This window comes from Cynocephalus volans, chromosome 4, assembly GCF_027409185.1.
Source record: "Cynocephalus volans isolate mCynVol1 chromosome 4, mCynVol1.pri, whole genome shotgun sequence".
Lineage (NCBI taxonomy): Eukaryota > Metazoa > Chordata > Mammalia > Dermoptera > Cynocephalidae > Cynocephalus > Cynocephalus volans.
This window is the reverse complement of record NC_084463.1, coordinates 161,066,511-161,085,676: the sequence shown is the minus strand read 5'-3', so window position 1 is coordinate 161,085,676 and position 19,166 is coordinate 161,066,511. Positions and strand designations below refer to the sequence as shown.

The window sequence follows — 19,166 nt, the reverse complement described above, 5'->3', positions numbered from 1 at the left end:
AGCCAAGTCCACCTAACGGGGGTCTCTGTGCTCAGGCTGAGGGGACCCATCAATGGGAGCTGGGAGCTACATACCACAGGCTTCAGAATCACCCTGAGAGGGGAGGAGGTAGCGAAACATGCAGGATGTAGGCCCCAGCCCAAAGATTTGGGCTTGGCTGCTTTATAGGGGCCTGAGAAACCCCACTCTGGACAGTGCCAGGAGGCCCTGGGTTCCAGTCCTAGATCTGCCTCAAGCTATACATTTGGACAAGCCCTAGGAGCTCTCTGGGCCTGTTTTCCAATCCAAAAGATGAGGCATTGGACTGTGAGTGGTTTTCAAGCTTTCCTTTTCCAAGCTACAGAATTTCCTATCAAAAGTGATTTTATGTGATCAGAGAGCATCTGATTACACAAAGTAGATTCAAAAGTGCAGTGCCTCACTGACGCCATCCCCTGACTAGGGAACCCATGAAGAACTTGTTTAACAACCCCTGGACCATGTGATAACACCAAGGTTAAGGGTTCGGAACCCATACCAGCCAGCCACCAAAGAAAAAAAAAAATCCAACAAAAAAAATCAAAACCACTGGACCAGATGGTCTCCCCAGTTCCTGCATATTTTACAAGGCCTCTCCATAACACATAAGGGTGCAAACATTTAGATTTTTATTGAAGCCCAAAAGATGCCGGTTAAAAGGTTGGCTAGCCCGGGTTGGGGGAAGAGGGAACTAGGGTCTGTCTCATGGCATAGTTCAGGTCAGGGGGCTGTAGCTGCAGTACAGCTGGGACAAGGTCCTGCTCAGAGCTGGCCCCAGGTTCCTGCAGGAAGAGAAACAGGTGAGGGTCAGGCCCTGGGCTGCGGGCAGCCCCAGCCCCTGACATTCACTCCAGGTTGGCTCTTGCTCTCACCTCTGCAGACGCCCACACTTGATAGTGCTCAGCAGCATCTCCTGTTCCTTGGGGGTGGCACAGGCATCATAGGCGGCCAGGAGGCTGCAGGTGGGATGGGATGTTTGAGTTCCTAAGGCTTGGTGATGGTTGACTGCTGGCCCACTCTGGGCAGTTCTGAGCCAGCACCATGAAAGGTTGGCACAGGGTAGAGGAGTCAGGACACTACTGCACTTCCTGAGCCTAGCATTCAAGGTCCTGCTGCACCCTGCCTGTCCTCCCTTCTGGAACACTGGGGCAAAACCAGCAAAGGCTCCAAAAGCTCCCCCAGTCTTCAAGACCCAGCTCCCTCCTCCAAGAAGCCTTCTTTGCTCCACCAGGTGGAACATCTCCCTCCCTCCTGTGGCCTCCCCTAATGCCTGGGATAATGTCTGGTCCTGGCTGGCTGCCTTTCTTCCCACTTGACCTCCATGAGTTCCCCAGAGTTCCACCAGATCAGTTCATCTCTAGGTCTGCAGAGCCCACATAGCTCAGTGTCCCGACCCCCACCCCCAAGCATTGAATTTCATGAGGGGAGGGCAGGGGGCCTACCTGGCGGGAGTGCTGTATCGACCCACCAGGGCTGTTGCCTTCTCCCCACTCACTCCACGCACCTGCATCAGCTGCCGGGCAAACACCTCTTGCACTGACTGGGCCTGAGGTCAAGGAAGGACTGTTTCAGGGGTGGTCTGGGGCCAGGCCACATAAGGAGAAGCTGGGCAGAGGCAGTACCTTGTTCTTCATGGCTCCCGTGTTGAAGTCACTGAAGGTGAGGAGTGAGCAGAGAGGGTTTGGGGAAGCCCCGGCCCCTGCCTCAGAGTCCCCTGGGATTCCCCAGGGGCGGCTGCGTAGGGTGTGGCCCTGAGGGAAGAGGGGACTGAGACCAGGCTGGAGCTCTAAAAGATAACCCCAGCCAGTCCTTGCCCAATCCAAGGCCTCAGTGGGTCAGCCTGAGAAATGGGGCTCTCATTCCTTGGGGAAGCACAGGGCCCAGGTAAGGGACCAGTGCCAGATAAGAGCATCTGCTCACCTGGTAGAGTCTCTGCAGGCCTCGTGTCAAGAGGGCCAGGTAGGCAGCCGACTCCTTAATGTCCCCGGTGCGCTTCACAAAGAAGCCATCAATGACCTAGGGAAGAGGACCCAAGAGAGGGAGGGTGGCTCCTGGCCCGAACCACAGACCACAGGGGCTCCTGACAGTCTGACCTTGCCCTCTCTGCTCACCTGAGTGTTGGTGACAGCCTGCAGCAGCGTGCTTTCAGGCAGGCTGAGGTTGTGGGCTGAGCCATGCTCCTCTACCAGGTACACCCGGCGCCCCAGGCCGCAGCGCTTTAGCCGGAACTGGGGAGGCAGAGAGAGGGGGCAGGGAAGGTCAGGGCCAGACGCTGATATGCCTGGGCTGTCCATCATGTCCCACTCAGTTGCAGCGTGACCTTGGTCCCACCAATTAGGCTCCTCATCCTCCCTAGCCTCTCTGCCTGTCTCAGAGGGGTCTCCACACCTTTGCCCATGCTGCTACTCTTGCTGGAAAAGCCCTTCTACTGCTTCTGAATGCTGCCCAGCCTTCAAGCCTCTCTTGGCCTAGGTGTGGCCTCTCTGACTATTAGAACAGCTCAGTCGATGATACTGAGGTACAGCCTTTCCACTTCTACTCCTGCAGGTTTGGGACCTGTTTATCCAGGGTGCAGGGGCTGGGTGCCCAAGGGGTCTTTAATATGCTCCTCAGCCCAGCCCAGAGACCCTGCATTCCTACTGTGTGCCTGGCTGGGCCTGCACTGTCTGATCATGAGGCTGCCTAGAGCAGCTCTCATGGAGTATGGCTGGAGTCCTTGGGAGCTCTGCCTCGAGGAGGCCACCTAGAAGTGTCCCTGGATTCCTCTGGGTTGAGAAGGAGGCCCTACAGCAGGCAGGGAGCAGAGAGTGGGGCAAGACCAGCGCAGGAACCTTCTGCTCCCGGAAGCGGCCGTCGATGATGCTGCTGCACAGATCGTCCAGCCGCTTGCGCTCCACAATGTGGTCCAGGACTAGCTCCCTGGGTCTTGCTGCCGAGAAGCCAAGAAGAGTCCCGTTGGTTAGCGTCCCTCCACGCCACCAGGCCCTGCCTCTGACACCTGCTCATCCACAACCCTTTACCAGGGTCTCTGGGCCTGGTCTCCTGTGCCACCCACACGAAGTCCCCAATGTGCAGCTTGCGCACTGTATGGGTCACACGCAGCCGTTGTAGCTCTCGGAGTAGTTCTGGCCTGTGCCCCGCCCTAGAATTGCAAGGAGGGAGGCCTACGTCAGGGCAGGTTGGCACCCATTCCCCAGCATCCTCTGATCATCACCCCACACCTCACTCACCCCCTGGTCTCACCGACGTCCACACACAACAGCACCCTGTACTCTCCAGGCCCCAGCTCCAGGAGCGGCTGCTGGACCTCCCCTTCACTGGCGCCACTACAGGGGTGGGGGGGTTGGTGTGTGTGAGGCCAGATCCCCCAGTGCCAGGGTAGTCCCCTGCAACCCACTGGAGGCAGGGCAGCCACAGCTCAGCTGTAGGTGATGAATATCAGGGTGGGGTGTTGGCCTCATTTTTGGGACCCCTCTTGCCCCCGCTCTCGCCACCTTCCACTCCTCCTCACAGTTCAGCCGAGGCTGCTCCTGGCACTGCTGACTCCTCCCCAGGGGGCTCCTCAGGCCCGGTGCCCTCATTCAGTGAGCTCAGGCCCTCCGACTCAGCCAGCTTCTGGGCCAGCGCCAAACCCTCGGGGGTCAGTGAGTACCTGGGAGGCGGAGAGCGTGAACACAATTGTCCCTTCTTCGCTTATACCAAGCAGGCTCTCTTGCCTGCTCCCAGCTAGGCTGGCCTCGCCTCCCCCTTGGTGACCCTGCGCAAACAAGTCCAGTGGCTCTCCTCACCTCCCCCCATCTCCTGGGGCCTCAGATCAGCTTCCTCAGGACCTGCCCAGGGCCATTTCTCAGGTCTGCAATAAGTACATCTCAGAACTTTCCTTCCGGGCCGGCCCGTGGCTCACTCGGTAGAGTGCGGTGCTGATAGCGCCAAGGCCCCGGGTTTGGATCCCATATACGGATGGCCGGTTCGCTCACTGGCTGAGCGTGGTGCTGACAACACCAAGTCAAGGGTTAAGATCCCCTTACCGGTCATCTTTTAAAAAAAAAAAAAAAAAAAGAACTTTCCTTCCTCCTGTCTTTGTTCATGCTGTTTCTTCCTCCTTAGAATACTTTTCCTGCATCTATACCTGCCAAATCCTAAGATGTGTCAAATGCTCTCTTTTTGGCAAAGGCTTCCTGCTCCTCCAGTAACTGTTGCCCACCCCCCCAGTCTCTCGAACCCTCCTCCTGGTACCTCAACAGTGTGGGCTCCTTGGAGGAAGGCCAACCTTCCCCAGCCTCAACAATAACAGGTCTGAGAATTGCTGGGTGACCATAGAACCCCACTAAGAATGTCATGCACACTTCCCCATCCCTGCCCCTGTATCCTCTGCAATGGGCCTCACCTGGCTGGCTGGTGTGTCCTGAGGACCAGGTTCCTGTGGAGGAGGGAGCGGAGGGCTGGCCAAGATCGAGCATTCTTGTGGGCTACCTGTTGATAGGGGAGGAGACCCTCAGAGAGCCCCTGATGCTACCACAAGTCCATGCTCTCTGTGCCCTCAGCCACAGGCTGTACACAGGCCAGGCCCCATGCCACTGCTTGCTGCCATGAAAAGCAGTCTCTGGAGGGTTCCAGAGACTGCGCCTGTCCTCCTCTCTCAGTGCTTACCCTAGGGGCCTTCTGAGCACACCTCTGCAGGAGCTCCTCCTTGGTTAGAAAGCCGTGGCCATTAGGATTCTGAAACCAAGGCAGAAATGACAGGGTAGGTTAAGTGCTGGGGCCCTTTCTCACCCCGCCTGAGTGGCTGGGATGATCTTTGCCTGCTTTGTCCAGGTTAGGCTCCTCTAGGAGCCTCCCACCCCATTGTCTTGGTTCCCCACTCCTGGTGTAGCCAGGCACTCACCAGGTGTTCCTGGAAGAACAGTAGGAGTACCACTCGGGCTCCTGAGTGTCGAGCTGGCCAGTAGCTGCCAGAGCCTCTTGCTTTGGGCTGGGCAGGAACCTGAAAGGTACAGAGAGGCTCTGAACACAAAAGCAAGCCAGCCACTGTTGATACTGTGAATCCTTGGCTGGGCTGAGGTTTTAGCAGGTCACATAGCCCTGGGCAGCTCACTCAGTTGCCTCTCAAGTTTCCTTAACTGTAATATGGGCCAGATGTTGGGATAATCCCTACAAATCTGGGAAGAGACAAGACAGCAGGGGGTGGGGTTATCTGCCTGGCCCAGCCTCAGTCCTACCATCCACTGCAGGACAGGAGCAGTAAGACAAGAGAACTCAGTAAAGTCAACCCCACAAATTAGGGGGCTGGGGCCCTACTTGGCTTTGGCTTGATCATGGAACTCTCTCACCGATTTTTATCAATAATCAATATCCCCATCACTCAGTACTCCCACTTTGCCTTCCACTCCCCTTGTTGCCTCCTCACTGGCATGGAAGAGTCCTGGACTTCAGCAGTTGGCCCTTCCCCGACTGGACTCTTCTCTCCAGATGGTGAGCCCTGGGCATGATCACCTGTAGGAGCAGAAGAGAGTCAACTCGCACCCTAGGGAATCCAGCAGCCACGAGGGTCTGGGATGCAGCCTGCTCATGTGGTATGTGAGAACGGTGAGACTCGGGGAGTGCCAGCCACTAGCCTGAGGTTAAACAGCAACTTGGAGAGGACTGGGGAGCTTGAAGCCGAGGTGTACAGGGTGGGTACGGAGGCTGCACCCGGGGGAGGCAGAAATCAATGACCCCTGCCCAAGGCGCTCACCGCCCGATGTTCGGTGCTGCTGCAGCCGCTCGTCCAACATCCGGCAGAGCCCGTCTCCGAAGTGCTGTAGGATCTTAGCTTCCTTCCCGCTGCGCAGGGGAAGCGGATACCGCCGGAGGGAGCGCAGGGCCTGGCGGGGGTGGAGGTAGCGTACCCGATCAGGGCAGATTTGCCATCTGGCCCGGCAGCCCCTGTCGCGTCAGACCGAGCCAGGACCCACCTTCTGAAACACGAAGCGCGTGCGGCGCCCCCTGCTGGCTGCCTCGTCCCGCCACTCGGTCAGCCAGCGCACGAAGAGCGGGTTGGGACAAACGGGCAGCGGGCGTTTCCGGCCCAGGCGGACGGGCGCCGCCATGAACCCCAGCGCGGGTACTCTGGCACCTCACGCCCGCGGGACTGGGACGCCTCCAGTTCTGGAGTCGGGATGCGAACACCGGGCTCTGGGGGGCCGGTCTGAAGGCGGGACCTCTCCAACCACGTGTAGAGTCTCCCGCCGCCCTTCCCGCCCCTAACTGGCTGGTGCAGAGCGCTGTCTCTACCGCCTGTTGCCTTGACCCCACGTCAGGCCGGGACCAGCCTTTCGGACACGCCCCACCCAGGCCCCCGGAGCCTTGACCCGCCCCTTCCTCCATCCCCAGATTCGAGAGCGGGGTCATCGTCGTGCAACCGAGAGGAAGGAGGACAGCGCCCCCTGTGCTTGGGAGGGCCGGCTGGGGCGGCGCTTAACGGAGTAACTTAAACTTGGCTGTGCTAGTCCCCAAGACTGTCAGTTTCAGCCTTATCCTTGCAGAGGAGGCTGGAGAGAGAGACTGGGCTTGAGAAGAGTCCAGGAAAGGTGGGGGTGGGGAGTGGGGAACAAACGGGTGCGAGTATATTTGCGCGAGGGACATCTAGGAGGAGGTGCAGGGAATGAGGACACAAAGGTAAGGTAGGAGTAGCTGAAGGACCCTTGAAGGAAATGGTGATCCCGAGCCGCGGGACACAGGGCAGTGTGTGTGCATTGGGGACGCGAAGTCGGGGACATGCAGAGAAGCCTAAGCTTGGAGGACTGGGAAGAGAGGGGTAGAGGACAAGTAGGAGGACAGTGAGAGGTGCTGGGCATCCTGGCAGGTGGGGAGGCCTGAGATGGATACACGGTTGGATCCGGGGGTTGTGAGCTAGGGGTAACAAGTCCAGTCAGAGGTAGACGGGGAGAACACTTAGTCGTTTTTGTGGCTCATTGGAGGAGGGGAACCCTTAGGGAGGTTGAAGATGGAAACCCTGCAAAGGGATCCCAGGTTGAGGAACACGTATAGAGAGCCTGGGCACAGGGGCCTCGCCAGGGATTGGAACAGCCTCCAGCCTCTAGCTGTCGTGCCAGAAGTCGCGAGGTGCAGGTCTCGGGCCTGCAAGGTGGAAGAGGCGGGCCCCTGAGCTCCAAGCCCCCGCTTCAGACTACCCAGCCTTCAGCCCTGCATCCCCCGTAGGCTCCGGACTCCCGCCTTCCGCCCGACCCGGCCTTATAAGGAGCCTGAAGCCGGCGTTCCGGCTGGCCCCGCCCCCCCAGGCTCTTGTCCTAATAAGGACATCTAGGGCATCCCACGGCTGGGGGCGGGCGGGAGCGCGTCTCCAGGGTAACTGCGAAGCCCCCTCCCCCACCTCGTTGCCGTTGGAAACTCCGAGGCTCGAAAAAGGTGGGGCGAGCCTCCTCTTCTGGAGGGGGAGGCGGAGGGTCAAGGTGCAATCTCCACCTGGAGATCCCGGGAGCTCGGCTGGGGGGCGGCGTGGCGGGATGTCCCCGACTACAACCTCCGGCATGCTCTGCGAGGCACCCTGCTCCATTTACACCCTTTATTCTGCTTATGGGATCAAGGTCCCCAGTTCCGTTTCTGGGTTTGCCTCTGAATGGTTTGTGACCCTGCGTGTCCTCTCTTCCTTCGGTGTGAGGCCATGGTCATTGTTTCAGGTCAATTAAATCTTCCCGGAGTCACCCACCCCAGTTTTTTTTTTTTGGGGGGGGTCTTATGCTCCCATAGAGCTTGTGTCTCAGTTTTTGCGGGTATTAGAATAACCACATACCGGGCTATCAACTCGAGAACTAGGTTCAAGTCTGGTTTATTATTATTATTATTATTTTCGGCCGCTGGCCGTGAAGGGGATCCGAACCCTTAACCTTGGTGTTCTCACACCGTGCTTTACCCAACTGAGCTAATCAGTCAGCTCTCAAATCTGGTTTAATATCTATTTCCTCTTCTCACTGCCTTGGTAAAAGAGACATAAAGAAGCCTTGGATTTAATGCACAAACTCCCGCCCTTCCCCCTTTATTGCCTTATGAATTTACCAAACATCTTTAAACAAGAACAAAGCTCTCCTTTCGAAGATTTCTATATAGCCTTCCCACTGTACTTTCCTTTCCTATTCTTATTTTACTGAAGCTGCGTATGGCATTTTCTCAGGAGACAAGAGTGGCTTTGCACATGGAGGGTACTCACTGAATGTTTATTGAAGTCGCCTTTATACTTGCGATTCTCCATGCTTTAGGACCAGATTCCAGGCCAATGAATAGTTGCTTTGATTCAAAAAAGCAAAATCCTAACCTCACTCAAAAATTTCAGAACAAAGGGCCGGCCTCTGGCTCACTCGGGAGAGTGCAGTGCTGATAACCAAGGCCACGGGTTCGGATCCTATATAGGAATGGCCGGTTCGCTCACTGGCTGAGCGTGGTGCTAACAACACCAAGTCAAGGGTTAAGATCCCCTTACCGGTCATCTTTTTTTAAAAAAAATTTTTTTTTTCAGAACAAGAGATACAGAAAGTGCCAGATGGGCCTTAAGAAAACCGTTTCGCTCCGGGATAAAGAGCCGCTTAGAGGGTGATCGTCTTTGGGTGTTTTACCGAGCTCCGGGGCCTATTGCTCAGCTCAGAGCTTTTCCTGGGACATCCCGCCAATGGGCTCACTCTCCGTATTGTGGCACCGCCCCCGTCGGCTGCCTCGGCCTACATTTCCCGGCATGCAACGCGGAGCTAGGAGGCAGGCTCACGAGAAAGACTGTTACCCACCGAGTCGGCCCACGGCGCAGGACCCTCGGACTCCATTTCCCGTCGGCCCGCGGAGGGGGCGCCGGAAGCCCGCCCCGCCCCTCATTGTGCGGCTCCTACTAAACGGAAGGGGCCGGGAGAGGCCGCGTTCAGTCGGATCCCGGCAGCAGCTGCATCGGCTCCGTCTACTGTGGTCCTCCGTGCCACCTCCCTTTCGCTTCCGGAAATATGGTGAGCGGCAGGCCACGGTGCCCTAGCGGAGGTGGCTGCCGGTTGGTCTCCTGCGCTTGGGAGGGGATGGGGGAGCGACATCGGCACCCCCCTCCCCCAGCGCCCTGAGCGGAACGAGGGTCTTGCACTGAGGGGCGGGCGGCACCAGGACGCGCGTGCGCGCCTGTGGGCGCCGGGGAGGGCCAGCTCGGACGTCGCTGGCGCGCCCCCTGGACTCCCTTCCCCTCCCCCACCCCGCTGGTGCGCCCGCGCGGACACCGACCGCGGGGGGAGGGGTCCGGGGCGCGCGAGCGCGCTCCCCTCGCGGAACAGCCGGTGTCGCGCGTCGACTCGCGGGCGCGTGCTCCCTATAGGAGCACGCGGAGTCCAAACTTGGCCCGGGGGTGGCGAGGGAAAACCGCGCGAGAGGTCTCGATGCGCGCGCCCCACCCAAGAGCTGTTCCTGTCTCCGCGTCACCCTCCCTCGGCAGGCGGGTTTGTCTCGAGAGCAGGTGGCAGAGACGCCTGCGTCCGGCGCAGGCGGGGGCGGCGCGGCTAGGGGCGATGCTGCGGTGATGGGGCCCTGGCTGGGGCGCGGGTGCCTGGGGTTAGGTACTTGCACCGCAGGGCATGGGGCGGACCCTGCAGAGGCCGCGACCCTCCTCGGGAGCGAGCGAACCCACCGAGCGAGTTGGGTTCTCGCCTGCACATCGGGCCAGGGCTGGAACGGCGCTGTCGGCGGCGCGTGCGCACACTTCCAGGTCCGGCCGCCTGGGCCAAAGCCTCGGACAAGCGGGGCTTTGGGCTTTCCCGGATGGGGCCTGAGGGTGGAGCCGAGCTTAGGGAAGTGACCGAGGCGGGCACCGCCCGGAAACCAGCCCGCCCCCTATGTTCGGCCTCAGGGCTGCGAGAACCAAAGGTCGTGTAACTTGCCCAGACTCCGGCCCGCAGCAGACGGCGCACATACGCCTCTCGGTAAAGGCGATTCCTGGAGGTTGAGGCCCTGGAGGTGCTGCTGCCTGGAGGGCACAGGTTTTTCTCTTGGGTTAGGGGCCGGGCCTAGCCTGTCTCCTTTCCCCGCCCACTCCGGAAGCGGGTGAGTCACGTGGCCGGCTTCCTCTGCAGTTCCGAGGGGGGCAAGCATGTTTCACTGTGGACAGTCGCTCCCTCTCCGAGCTAGGGCCTTCTCCAGTACCATGTAGCGTAGAAGTTTAAAGGGCTTTCGAAGACGCTGGGCACTAGAGTTTAGCATGTTAATTTCTACCAGCTGCCTTGGGGCCATGCACCAGGATAGGGAGTTGTCGGGCAGGGTTCTAATAACGGGTTGTGATTCTTACCTTGGTTGGGGAAACTCCAGAGGGAACAGGATCGTTTGTGTAATAACTGCATTAAGCAGTTCTGATAGACATGCTGGAACTGTTGAGCACCACTGGTGTCCTGTCTAGCACTGAAGGGATCCTAGTTTCCTATTTCCTGAACAGACTAAAGGCGGGTGTTTGAGCCCTCCTCTCATATTTGTGAAGTTCTGTGTTGGCACTTCTTTTCAAAAGCTGAGGCTGAGTACTGTGAGTAGGAAACGAATCGGTAGCGTGTGGATTCTTTAATTCTGCACTTAAATTTCAGCCAAGGCTCTGCTTTTCATGTCTTCAGTTTCCATACTGTAAAATGAAGTAGGGGGGATGTTGAACTAGATGATCAGAAGTCTCTTACGTGGCTGCCAATCTGGGGTTGTGTCTCATCTGGCCTTTTTACAGTGTCTTGGGTGGGAAAAATAGTGACTATTTGAGGGAAGGAGATTAGTGACTTTTGGGGACGTGGGGCTGGGGGGTATACTTGTTGGCATTCAGAGTGGGATCTCCTGAGAAAGCAGAGGAGGAGAGGAGGACGGATTTGCTTTCTCAGAGAAAGCAAAGGTGAAGGTAGGGCTGGGGGTTATACTTGTTGGCATCCAGAGGGTGGTCTTCTGAGAAAACAAAGAGGACAGTTTTCTAGAATCCTTTGCCTTATGAGGTGTGTGTGGTTTGTCCCCCAGGCCTCTGGTGTGGCTGTCTCTGATGGTGTCATCAAGGTGTTCAATGATATGAAGGTGCGCAAATCATCGACACCAGAGGAGGTGAAGAAGCGCAAGAAGGCGGTGCTCTTCTGCCTGAGCGACGACAAGAAGAATATCATCCTGGAGGAGGGCAAGGAGATTCTGGTAGGTGATGTGGGCCAGACTGTTGACGACCCCTACGCTACCTTTGTCAAGATGCTGCCTGACAAGGACTGCCGCTACGCTCTCTATGACGCGACCTACGAGACCAAGGAAAGCAAGAAGGAAGACCTGGTGTTCATCTTCTGGTGAGCTCCTCATTTAGGCATTTCTTCCTGTTACCTGCTTTAGTTTTACCCTACCCCCTTTTTCAGGAGGGGAACTTCTGTGGCCCCTGGTTAACCTGGAGGTGTGGGTTTGGGAGAGGGAGTTGTAACAAAACACTTTGCAGTGCTAGCCCAAGGGTTTCTTGAAGTTATCTGTTGGTTAGCTGTTGCTGCAAGTTCTCTGACTCTTGGTTTTTCTCCAGGGCTCCTGAGTGTGCACCGCTTAAGAGCAAAATGATCTATGCCAGCTCCAAGGATGCTATCAAGAAGAAACTGACAGGTAAGGGCCAACATTAGTGGTGCTGTGTGCCCTTCTGCTCAAGCCTTGGCTGCAGGGTGGGTGAATGGTATGGCAGAGGGGGTCCTTCCCCTCCTCTTCCCTGCCTGCAGGGAGGTAACTTTGTCCCTTCCATCTTCTCTGATTGGCTCCTTCCCAAACACAGAAATTCCGTGCTCAACCCCAGTGCTTCTTGCTCACAGATGCTCCCTTCTCTCTACAGGGATCAAGCATGAATTACAAGCAAACTGCTACGAGGAGGTCAAGGACCGCTGCACCCTGGCAGAGAAGCTGGGGGGCAGCGCTGTCATTTCCCTGGAGGGCAAGCCTTTGTGAGCCCTCTCCAGCCCCCTGCGTGGAGCATCTGGCAGCCCCAGACCTGCTCTTGGGGGTTGCAGGCTGCCCCCTTCCTGCCAGACCGGAGGGGCTGGGGGGATCCCAGCAGGGGGAGGGCAATCCCTTCACCCCAGTTGCCAAACAGCCCCCTCGCCCCCTGGACCTTCTTCCTTCCATCCTTAACGGTTCTGGCCTTCCCAAACCGCTTTTGATCTTCTGATTCCTCCTGGGTTGAAGCAGACCAAGTTCCCCCCAGGCACCCCAGTTTGGGGGGGGGCCTGTATTTTTTTTTAACAACACCCCTAGTTCCTACCTATTCCTCCCCCTTCCCATGCTGCCAACTTCTAACCACAGTAGTGACTCTGTGCTTGTCTGTTTAGTTCTGTGTATAAATGGAATGTTGTGGAGATGACCCCTCCCCGTGCAGGCTGGTTCCCTTCCCTTTTCCCTGGTCACAGCCACTCATGGAAGCAAGACCAGTAAGAGACCTTCAATTAAAAAAAAAAAAAAGACACAACAATAAAAAAACTCATTAATGAGATGTTTGTTTCAGGGTGGGGCCCCAGGAGACCTTGCAGGGAGATACACTGGGAGAATAAGCAACATCTCTGTTCTCCTTCAAACCTCATCCCTAACCAGCCTCCACAGACCCTCATTTGGCCCCAGTGACTGCCTGAGACTTCCTTCTGATAGTCGCTGCTCTTCTGTTGGTGGTGGTGCACTTGGTGCTAATTTGTTTAAGGGGTGGCTGAGCCCAGGGTGTGTCTGCTAGTGGCTGCGGGGAGCCTCAAGCAGAAGTGGCCTCATGTCTGAGCTGGTTGCTTCTGCAGCCTCACCTGGGTGGGCAGTGGGGCAGTGAGGTCTACTCTCTGATACCCTGCTCAGTCCTGCCCAGGTGTAGGCTGTTATTGCAGGTCACAGGTTGTCTGTTGAGAGCTACTTTTTCCACCTTAAAGGTTCCGTTTGGTCTTCTTTCCTCTGCCGCCGCCTCCTTTGGATGACTGACTCACATTTATGAGGGCCAGGTTCAGTGACTGCTGTGAGTCAAAGACTGAGTTGAGCTCTTTGGCCTTATGTAGATGTGGCTGGAGTCCATTCAGGGTGGGGCCAGCCAGGTGGAGTCCAGGACTTCAGACCCCAGGTATCTCAAGCCCCACCTCCCTGTGTTTAATCAAAAGGGTGTTGCCAGGCCCTGAGCCTTTTGCCAGCATGCTGTGGGCTGCCTCCAGCCTGTACTTTGGGCTTTCATCTGCCCAGCAGGCAAAGGCATCCAAAAAGCCCTAGGATGGGATGAATTGGTGGTAATGCAGGATATATATCTCCTCCCCTAATCAACTGAACTGAAAAGAGAAAACCTCCTGGAGTTAGAGTTGGTTCCTTAAAGGCTCCTTGGAGCTTGTGAACAGTGCTGGGAAGGAGGCAAGGAGGGATAATTGCATTTTCCTCATTAGGAAACAGGTGTAGAGAATTTGTGATTAGTCTTAAACCTGTGGTCTGGGGTAGGGTTTATGGGGTTGGGGACAAACTTCGAAGACTGTTCCTGGGCCCCAAGTTCTGGGTCTTGTACCTTTCCATGGAGAGCCTGCTGCCACTGGAGAAAGGGCTGAGGTTGCTGCAGGCAAGCCTTCTGTATCCCTAGGATCTGGTCTTCATAATGCCCTGGTAGAGAGGGTGTGCCTGGTGGACACCTTGAGCTGTGGGAAGTAAGGACAAGCAGGCTTCCTTGCTACAAAACCAAGCTCTTTATTTGTGAAGAACAGGCTTGGAGCAAATGAGCTGCTCACTCCTCTGAGGCCAGAGAGGGTATGGAAGCTGTCCCTGGGCTCTGAACTGTGGCCAAGTATGGTGCCCATGCACTCCTATCTAATTTTGGTAGGGCCTTGCACCTTTGGGAGGGGGTGGGCTTGGACTTGCCCTGGGAGGACGTGGGGCAGGGTGAGGGCATGGCTAGTGGCTGCAGTGGTAGGGAAGGAGGTATCTTGCTGGGGAGGGAGGTCTGGGAGGCCCTCGTCACTGAAGGTCCCAGAGGAAGGTCTGTCTGGGCTCTTGACTGTTCTGAGGCTCCCCCATTAGGGTGACAAGGGTGTTCTGGAGAAGTAGGATGCTGGCCTGCAGAGGAGAAAGAGGTCCTTGAAGCCCCCTGCTCCCTGAGACAGGGTGGTGGTCTTTCTGCACCTCAGTTCTTGGGTCCCCTCCCTCCCTACACCCCTGTCCTCAGCAGTAACAGCTGCCATTTATTGGAGCTTACTACAAGTGATGAAGAAGGGGAGGGTCCTGGCCCAAGATGGGGAAACAGGGCCCTGAACTTGAGCTGGGGCTGCTCTCATGGGCTGCCTGATCCCTTCATGCAGGTGCACACGCGTGTTCCTGCTAAGCTCTGCAGGGGAGAGGAAGAGCAATGGGGACCTGGGCAGGTTAGGGGGCTGGGGGCTACGGGCTGCAGGGCTCACCGTGCGTGGTGGGAGTTGGAGAGGTGTTTGAAGTGCTGGCAGCACAGCTGCTGGTGGCTCTTAACCGGCCACAGCTCCCAGTTCCTGGTGCATACCTTGTCCTGTGCCTTGGTATTGTAGTTGGCCAGTGTCTGCTGCCATTGGTACAGCAGGTCCTGGGGCCAGTGGGCACAGGGTCACTGCTGCCCATGGTCTGCCCTGTTGCTCCATCCTCACTGGCTTCCAGCCTTGAGGTCTGCTCTGGGGCGTCTCTCACCTTGGCCAGCCTGTGAGTCTCATGCAGTATTGCAGCACATCTCACGGCTTCAGGTCCTTGTCTGAGGCCACTCGGCCCTCCAGCTTATGTAAAAGAAAGGTGGTGAATAGGAGGGGAACTTGCCAAGGGAGGGTCGTTTTCATCTAAATATCCAGCACAGAATCACTTGGTAACCACTCTAGGTCAGGCTCTAATGTTCAGGGAGCAGCCAGGAAAGGCTTCATGGAGGAAGTGGCATCCGACTTGGATCTTGGGGGTCAAGTAGGAGTTAGCCAGACAGAACACCAAAGGCCCTGCAGGTGTGCGTTCCTGCTATGTGTCTGGGGAACTCTCAGCTGAGTGGGGGCAAATGGGCAGGGAATGGAGTCAGTGGCCAGATCATAGAGGGCCTAAAGTGTAAGCTAAGGACTTAAGGCTTTGTGTCTTAGGTAGCTTCTGGAAGGGGAAGGGCCTTGAGCAGGGAAGAGATAAGGTCCAACAGACATTTCAGGAAGATTGGCACACTCCAGTGATGCCTGGAGAAGAGTCGGGGAAGTGAGCATGTTGGCAGCTCAGGCAGCCTGCCAGGGGCACGTGGCACATCCTCGTGCCTCTTTCCCACCCCTCCCCCTCACACACTTGAGGCTGGATCCTTGTCTCTCCTCCACCTTCTATCATACTACTATGGAGTGAGAGCGCAGGGTGCCACTGGGCCCAAGTTATCACTGAACATTCCAAAATGATCCTGGGGCATTCCTCTTTCCCTGGACACGTCTTTGCCGCATAGGCTCACTGGGAAAGCCTTTGCATACAGAATGCAGTACTCACTCTCAGGTGTTCAAAGAGCTCTGCCAATATGAGGAAGCTCTTAGGCGGTGGGGAGGAGTTAGGGCAGGGGTCTGAGGGACAGCTCAAGGCCTCCCTGCCCTCAGCCCCCTCCTCTGGGAATCCTCTCTCCATCTCTCCCAAACCTCCACAGCAGCTTCTATACCTCCCACCTAGAGCTGACAGTATACTTCTACAGAGCAACCCCTCATGGGCAGACTCAGTATTATAGGCCTAGGGAGAGGGTAGGTGGGGCAAGAGGGAGTCCTCCTGTCTAGCTGGTTGGCTTCCTGTGTTCCCAGACTGCTCAGTGCAAGCAGAGATCAAGCAGAGATAGGGAGATAATCTTCTGCCAGGCCTGGTGGGGAAAAAGACCCCATCGGAGCCCCTAGGTCTGCTCATCAAGTCCAACCACTGGTGTTTGTGGCCATGGACAGACACCAGGGCATTCCCTGCTATCTTCTCTTCCCCAGGAGCAGAACCACTGGGAGAGGGGCAGGAGGATCCAGGGCCCAAGGCCTGCATACACTCTTGGGAGTGCATAACACGATCCTCCCGCAGACAGGCTTCTCGGGTGCAGGTGTGGTACTCCAGCAGGAAGGCCTCTCATGCTCAGAGAAGCCATCCACCTCCTAAGGGAGCCAGACAGGACCCATTCACACCGGGTCACGAGCATGGCAGCATGAGCACCCAGGGGTGGCATAATCTTCCAACCCAGGCCAGGCCCCACCAGTGGCCTCCCTGTCATAGGCAGCCTTCAATCCTTGCTGTGAACTCTGGGCTTGAATCCACAGAGGGGCCCCAGGGGTCACCTTGAGCCCTGACATTTCCTGTGATAAGGGCTTCATCTGCAGACTTCACAATATTTCTCAGAAACACCCCACGGAGCTCCTGCCTGTTCTTTCCTCAGACACTCAGCTGAGGCATACAGCAGGAGGGTGTGATGGTGGGGCAGGAATTTGCACCTTCCATGCCACTCATGGAGCTGACTGAGACTGAGGCTTGAGTCCACTTGGAGCCCCTTCTCCAGCCCTGCTACTCCTGTCCCCTCCCCCATCTCAGACCCCTGCCCCAGGGGTGCCCCCAGCACTCTGACCAGCTCACATCCTGCCCATATTTCAAAAAGACAAGTTGTGGTCTTGACTCGGTGGGGTGGGCCACCAGGCGCTGCAGAAAGACTTCATGCATTGCAACCGTCTTAAGGATGGCCAGGTACTCCTGTAGGAGTGGCAGGGGGCTGGAGGGCCCTCCTTGGCTCCCATCATCCTACCTCCCTTCTCCCTAAGCAGTCCTGGGACCAGAGATCAGGGTCCCTAAACATCCATGGGGGATAGTTGGGGAAGAAATCCTCGGGCTCTGGGGAGAGGTTGGGGCTGGAGCTTTGCCCCAGGTGAGGAAAAGAGGCGGCACTCATGCTTCTAGCTCTTGCTTCATTTTGCTAAATTCTTCCTGAGTGATGGAGCTGTCCCCCTCACCCAACTTCTGCAGCTTTTCTCTAGAAGCCTCAAAGTCTGGCCTTGGAGGGACTGGAAGGATCTGCTCAAAAGAGGGCCCCTCATTGCTGGAGAAGCCATCACAGCCTCCAACCTTTCACCCAAATGTCCAGGTCCACGCCTCCAAGCCCCTCATGATGAGGCCGGCGGACTCCTCATCCTCCACGTAAGCATCAGGTAGCCAGTTGAAGTGCTGCCGTACAACTGTGAACTCAGTCTAGGTGAAGTGAGGGAGGAAACTGTGGAAGCCAAAAGCCTGTCTGCAGTCTCCCTCTCCGCCCCAAACCCTGCCCCCCTGAGCCTCCTCGGCACCTACATCCCACAACCCAGGTGAGGCCCAAGTTGGGACTCAGGTGTCCATGATTTTACTCAGGATGGTGTCCAGGGGATGTTAGGATTCAGGGCCTCAGGCAAAGGCAACCAGAGACCAGATAGATGCTGGCTTTCTAAGAGAGGCCCTGGGCAAGAGCCAGCTTGAGGAACAGGGCCGAAAGGCTGTGCCGGCATCCACCTACCACCCACTGGGCAAAACCTCCCACATGCAGCCATCTGGACCGGCCCATCACCCCCCATGCCACCTCACCTTGGTATGAAAAGTGAATTTCACCTTGTCCTGCTCACACATTACGTCAGAGGTCTCTACCTGTAAGGAGCTGTTTCCCTGCCCATGCACCGATATGGAGGAAAGCTCCAGGGAAGGGGCGGTCTCTGACATTACTGAGCATAGCCCCTCAGCCCATCTTCACTGCAGGCCTTCTGGTCTTCCTGCAGGGTTAAGGTTAGGAGCAGATACTGGCAACACTATAACTGACAAAAGGCTTGTCTTAGGAATAAAGAGTTCCTACAAATCAATAAGAAAAAGACGATCTGATTTTTATTTTTATTTATTTATTTATTTTTAAAAAAGATGACCAGTAAGGGGATCTTAACCCTTAGCTTGGTGTTGTCAGCACCACGCTCACCCATTGAGCTAACCGGCCATCCCTATATAGGGATCCGAACCCGCCACCTTGGTGTTATCAGCACCACACACTCTCCCAAGTGAGCCATGGGCCGGCCCCTGATCTGATTTTTAAAAGAGAGGGTCAAGAGAGAAGCAAAATACTTAAATAGGCACTTTACAAAAGAAGACATCCAGATAGCTAAGTACAGGAAATGCTGCTCAACATCATTCCTAACCAGGTAATACACACTCAACCCCCCATGCACTATTAACACACCTCTACTAACATGGCAAAAATTAAAAGGACAAAGAATTTTAAGTATTGGCAAGTATACGGTGCAACCTTGGTGTTATAAGTCTGTGCTCTAACCACCTGAGCCAACCAGCCAGCCTGAGCTTGTTAATTTCTGCCCCAGAAAACTTAACTGGGATTTTTGGTTGAGATGACATTGAATCTATAGATCAATTTGGGAAGAATAGACATCTTTACAATATTGAATTTTCCAGTTATTTAGGTCTTTAAATTTTCTCAGTAATGTTTTATAGTTTTCTGTGTAAAGGTCTTGCACATCTTTTGTAAGATTTATTCCTAAGTATTTGATGATTTTTTTGCTGTTTTAAGTGGTATTTTAAAAATTATTTTTATTTATTTTTATTTTTTATTTTTTTAAAAGATGACCAGTAAGGGCATCTTAACCCTTGACTTGGTGTTGTCAGCACCACACTCAGCCAGTGAGCTGACTGGCCATCCCTATATGGGACCCGAACCCATGGCCTTGGTGTTATCAGCACCACACTCTCCAGAGTGAGCCACGGGCCGGCCCCCTTAAGTGGTATTTTTTAAAGTTTCATTTTCTAATTATTTGTTGTTGTTATATAGAAACACAATAAATTTTTATATATTTACCTTGTGTCAGATAAATTTACTTATTAATTTTAATAAATTATTAAAATACCTTGCTAAATTTACTTATTAATTTAATAGTTGTAGATTCTTTTGAATTTCCTACGTATATAATCCTATAACCTAAGATAAGGACAGTTTTAATTCTTCCTTTTTAATCTTTTTGCCTTTATTTCTTTTTCTTGTCTTTTGCACTTGCTAAGACTCCCAGTAAAATACAGAAGTGATGATATAGTGATAATGGAAGTCCTTGATTTCTTCCTAATCTCAGAGGGAATACACTCAAAATTTAACCCTGACAGTGTTTTTGGATTCCCTTTATTAGAATAATGAAGCTCCCTGCTATGCCTAGTTTAATGAATAT

General features: G+C 55.3%; 3 protein-coding genes across 3 annotated transcripts; 1 reads left to right on the top strand and 2 right to left on the bottom strand.

Annotated features, from left to right (window-relative positions):
- Positions 1 to 634: 634 nt before the first annotated feature.
- Positions 635 to 6,325, bottom strand: MUS81 (MUS81 structure-specific endonuclease subunit). The gene is made up of 16 exons (XM_063093716.1): positions 5,973 to 6,325; positions 5,753 to 5,882; positions 5,426 to 5,511; positions 4,904 to 5,002; positions 4,669 to 4,737; positions 4,406 to 4,491; positions 3,530 to 3,670; positions 3,249 to 3,344; positions 3,039 to 3,160; positions 2,850 to 2,947; positions 2,130 to 2,246; positions 1,939 to 2,034; positions 1,641 to 1,769; positions 1,461 to 1,564; positions 891 to 974; positions 635 to 800 (listed from the first exon to the last, which is right to left on the bottom strand). Exons 1-16 carry the CDS (start codon positions 6,105 to 6,107, stop codon positions 734 to 736), a joined length of 1,659 nt encoding a protein of 552 aa, XP_062949786.1. The 5' UTR covers positions 6,108 to 6,325; the 3' UTR covers positions 635 to 733.
- Positions 6,326 to 8,899: 2,574 nt separating this feature from the next.
- Positions 8,900 to 12,466, top strand: CFL1 (cofilin 1). Its single transcript, XM_063094282.1, has 4 exons — positions 8,900 to 9,002; positions 11,014 to 11,321; positions 11,543 to 11,619; positions 11,840 to 12,466. Exons 1-4 carry the CDS (start codon positions 9,000 to 9,002, stop codon positions 11,950 to 11,952), a joined length of 501 nt encoding a protein of 166 aa, XP_062950352.1. The 5' UTR covers positions 8,900 to 8,999; the 3' UTR covers positions 11,953 to 12,466.
- A 1,932-nt stretch (positions 12,467 to 14,398) lies between these two features.
- SNX32 (sorting nexin 32) lies at positions 14,399 to 17,670 on the bottom strand. Its single transcript, XM_063095173.1, is given in 14 exon segments — positions 14,399 to 14,557; positions 14,659 to 14,675; positions 14,678 to 14,741; positions 15,306 to 15,308; positions 15,466 to 15,505; positions 15,727 to 15,820; positions 15,990 to 16,064; positions 16,067 to 16,094; positions 16,275 to 16,289; positions 16,291 to 16,380; positions 16,567 to 16,677; positions 16,873 to 16,998; positions 17,092 to 17,194; positions 17,534 to 17,670. Coding segments are annotated over 14 exon segments (1,062 nt in total).
- Positions 17,671 to 19,166: the final 1,496 nt, after the last annotated feature.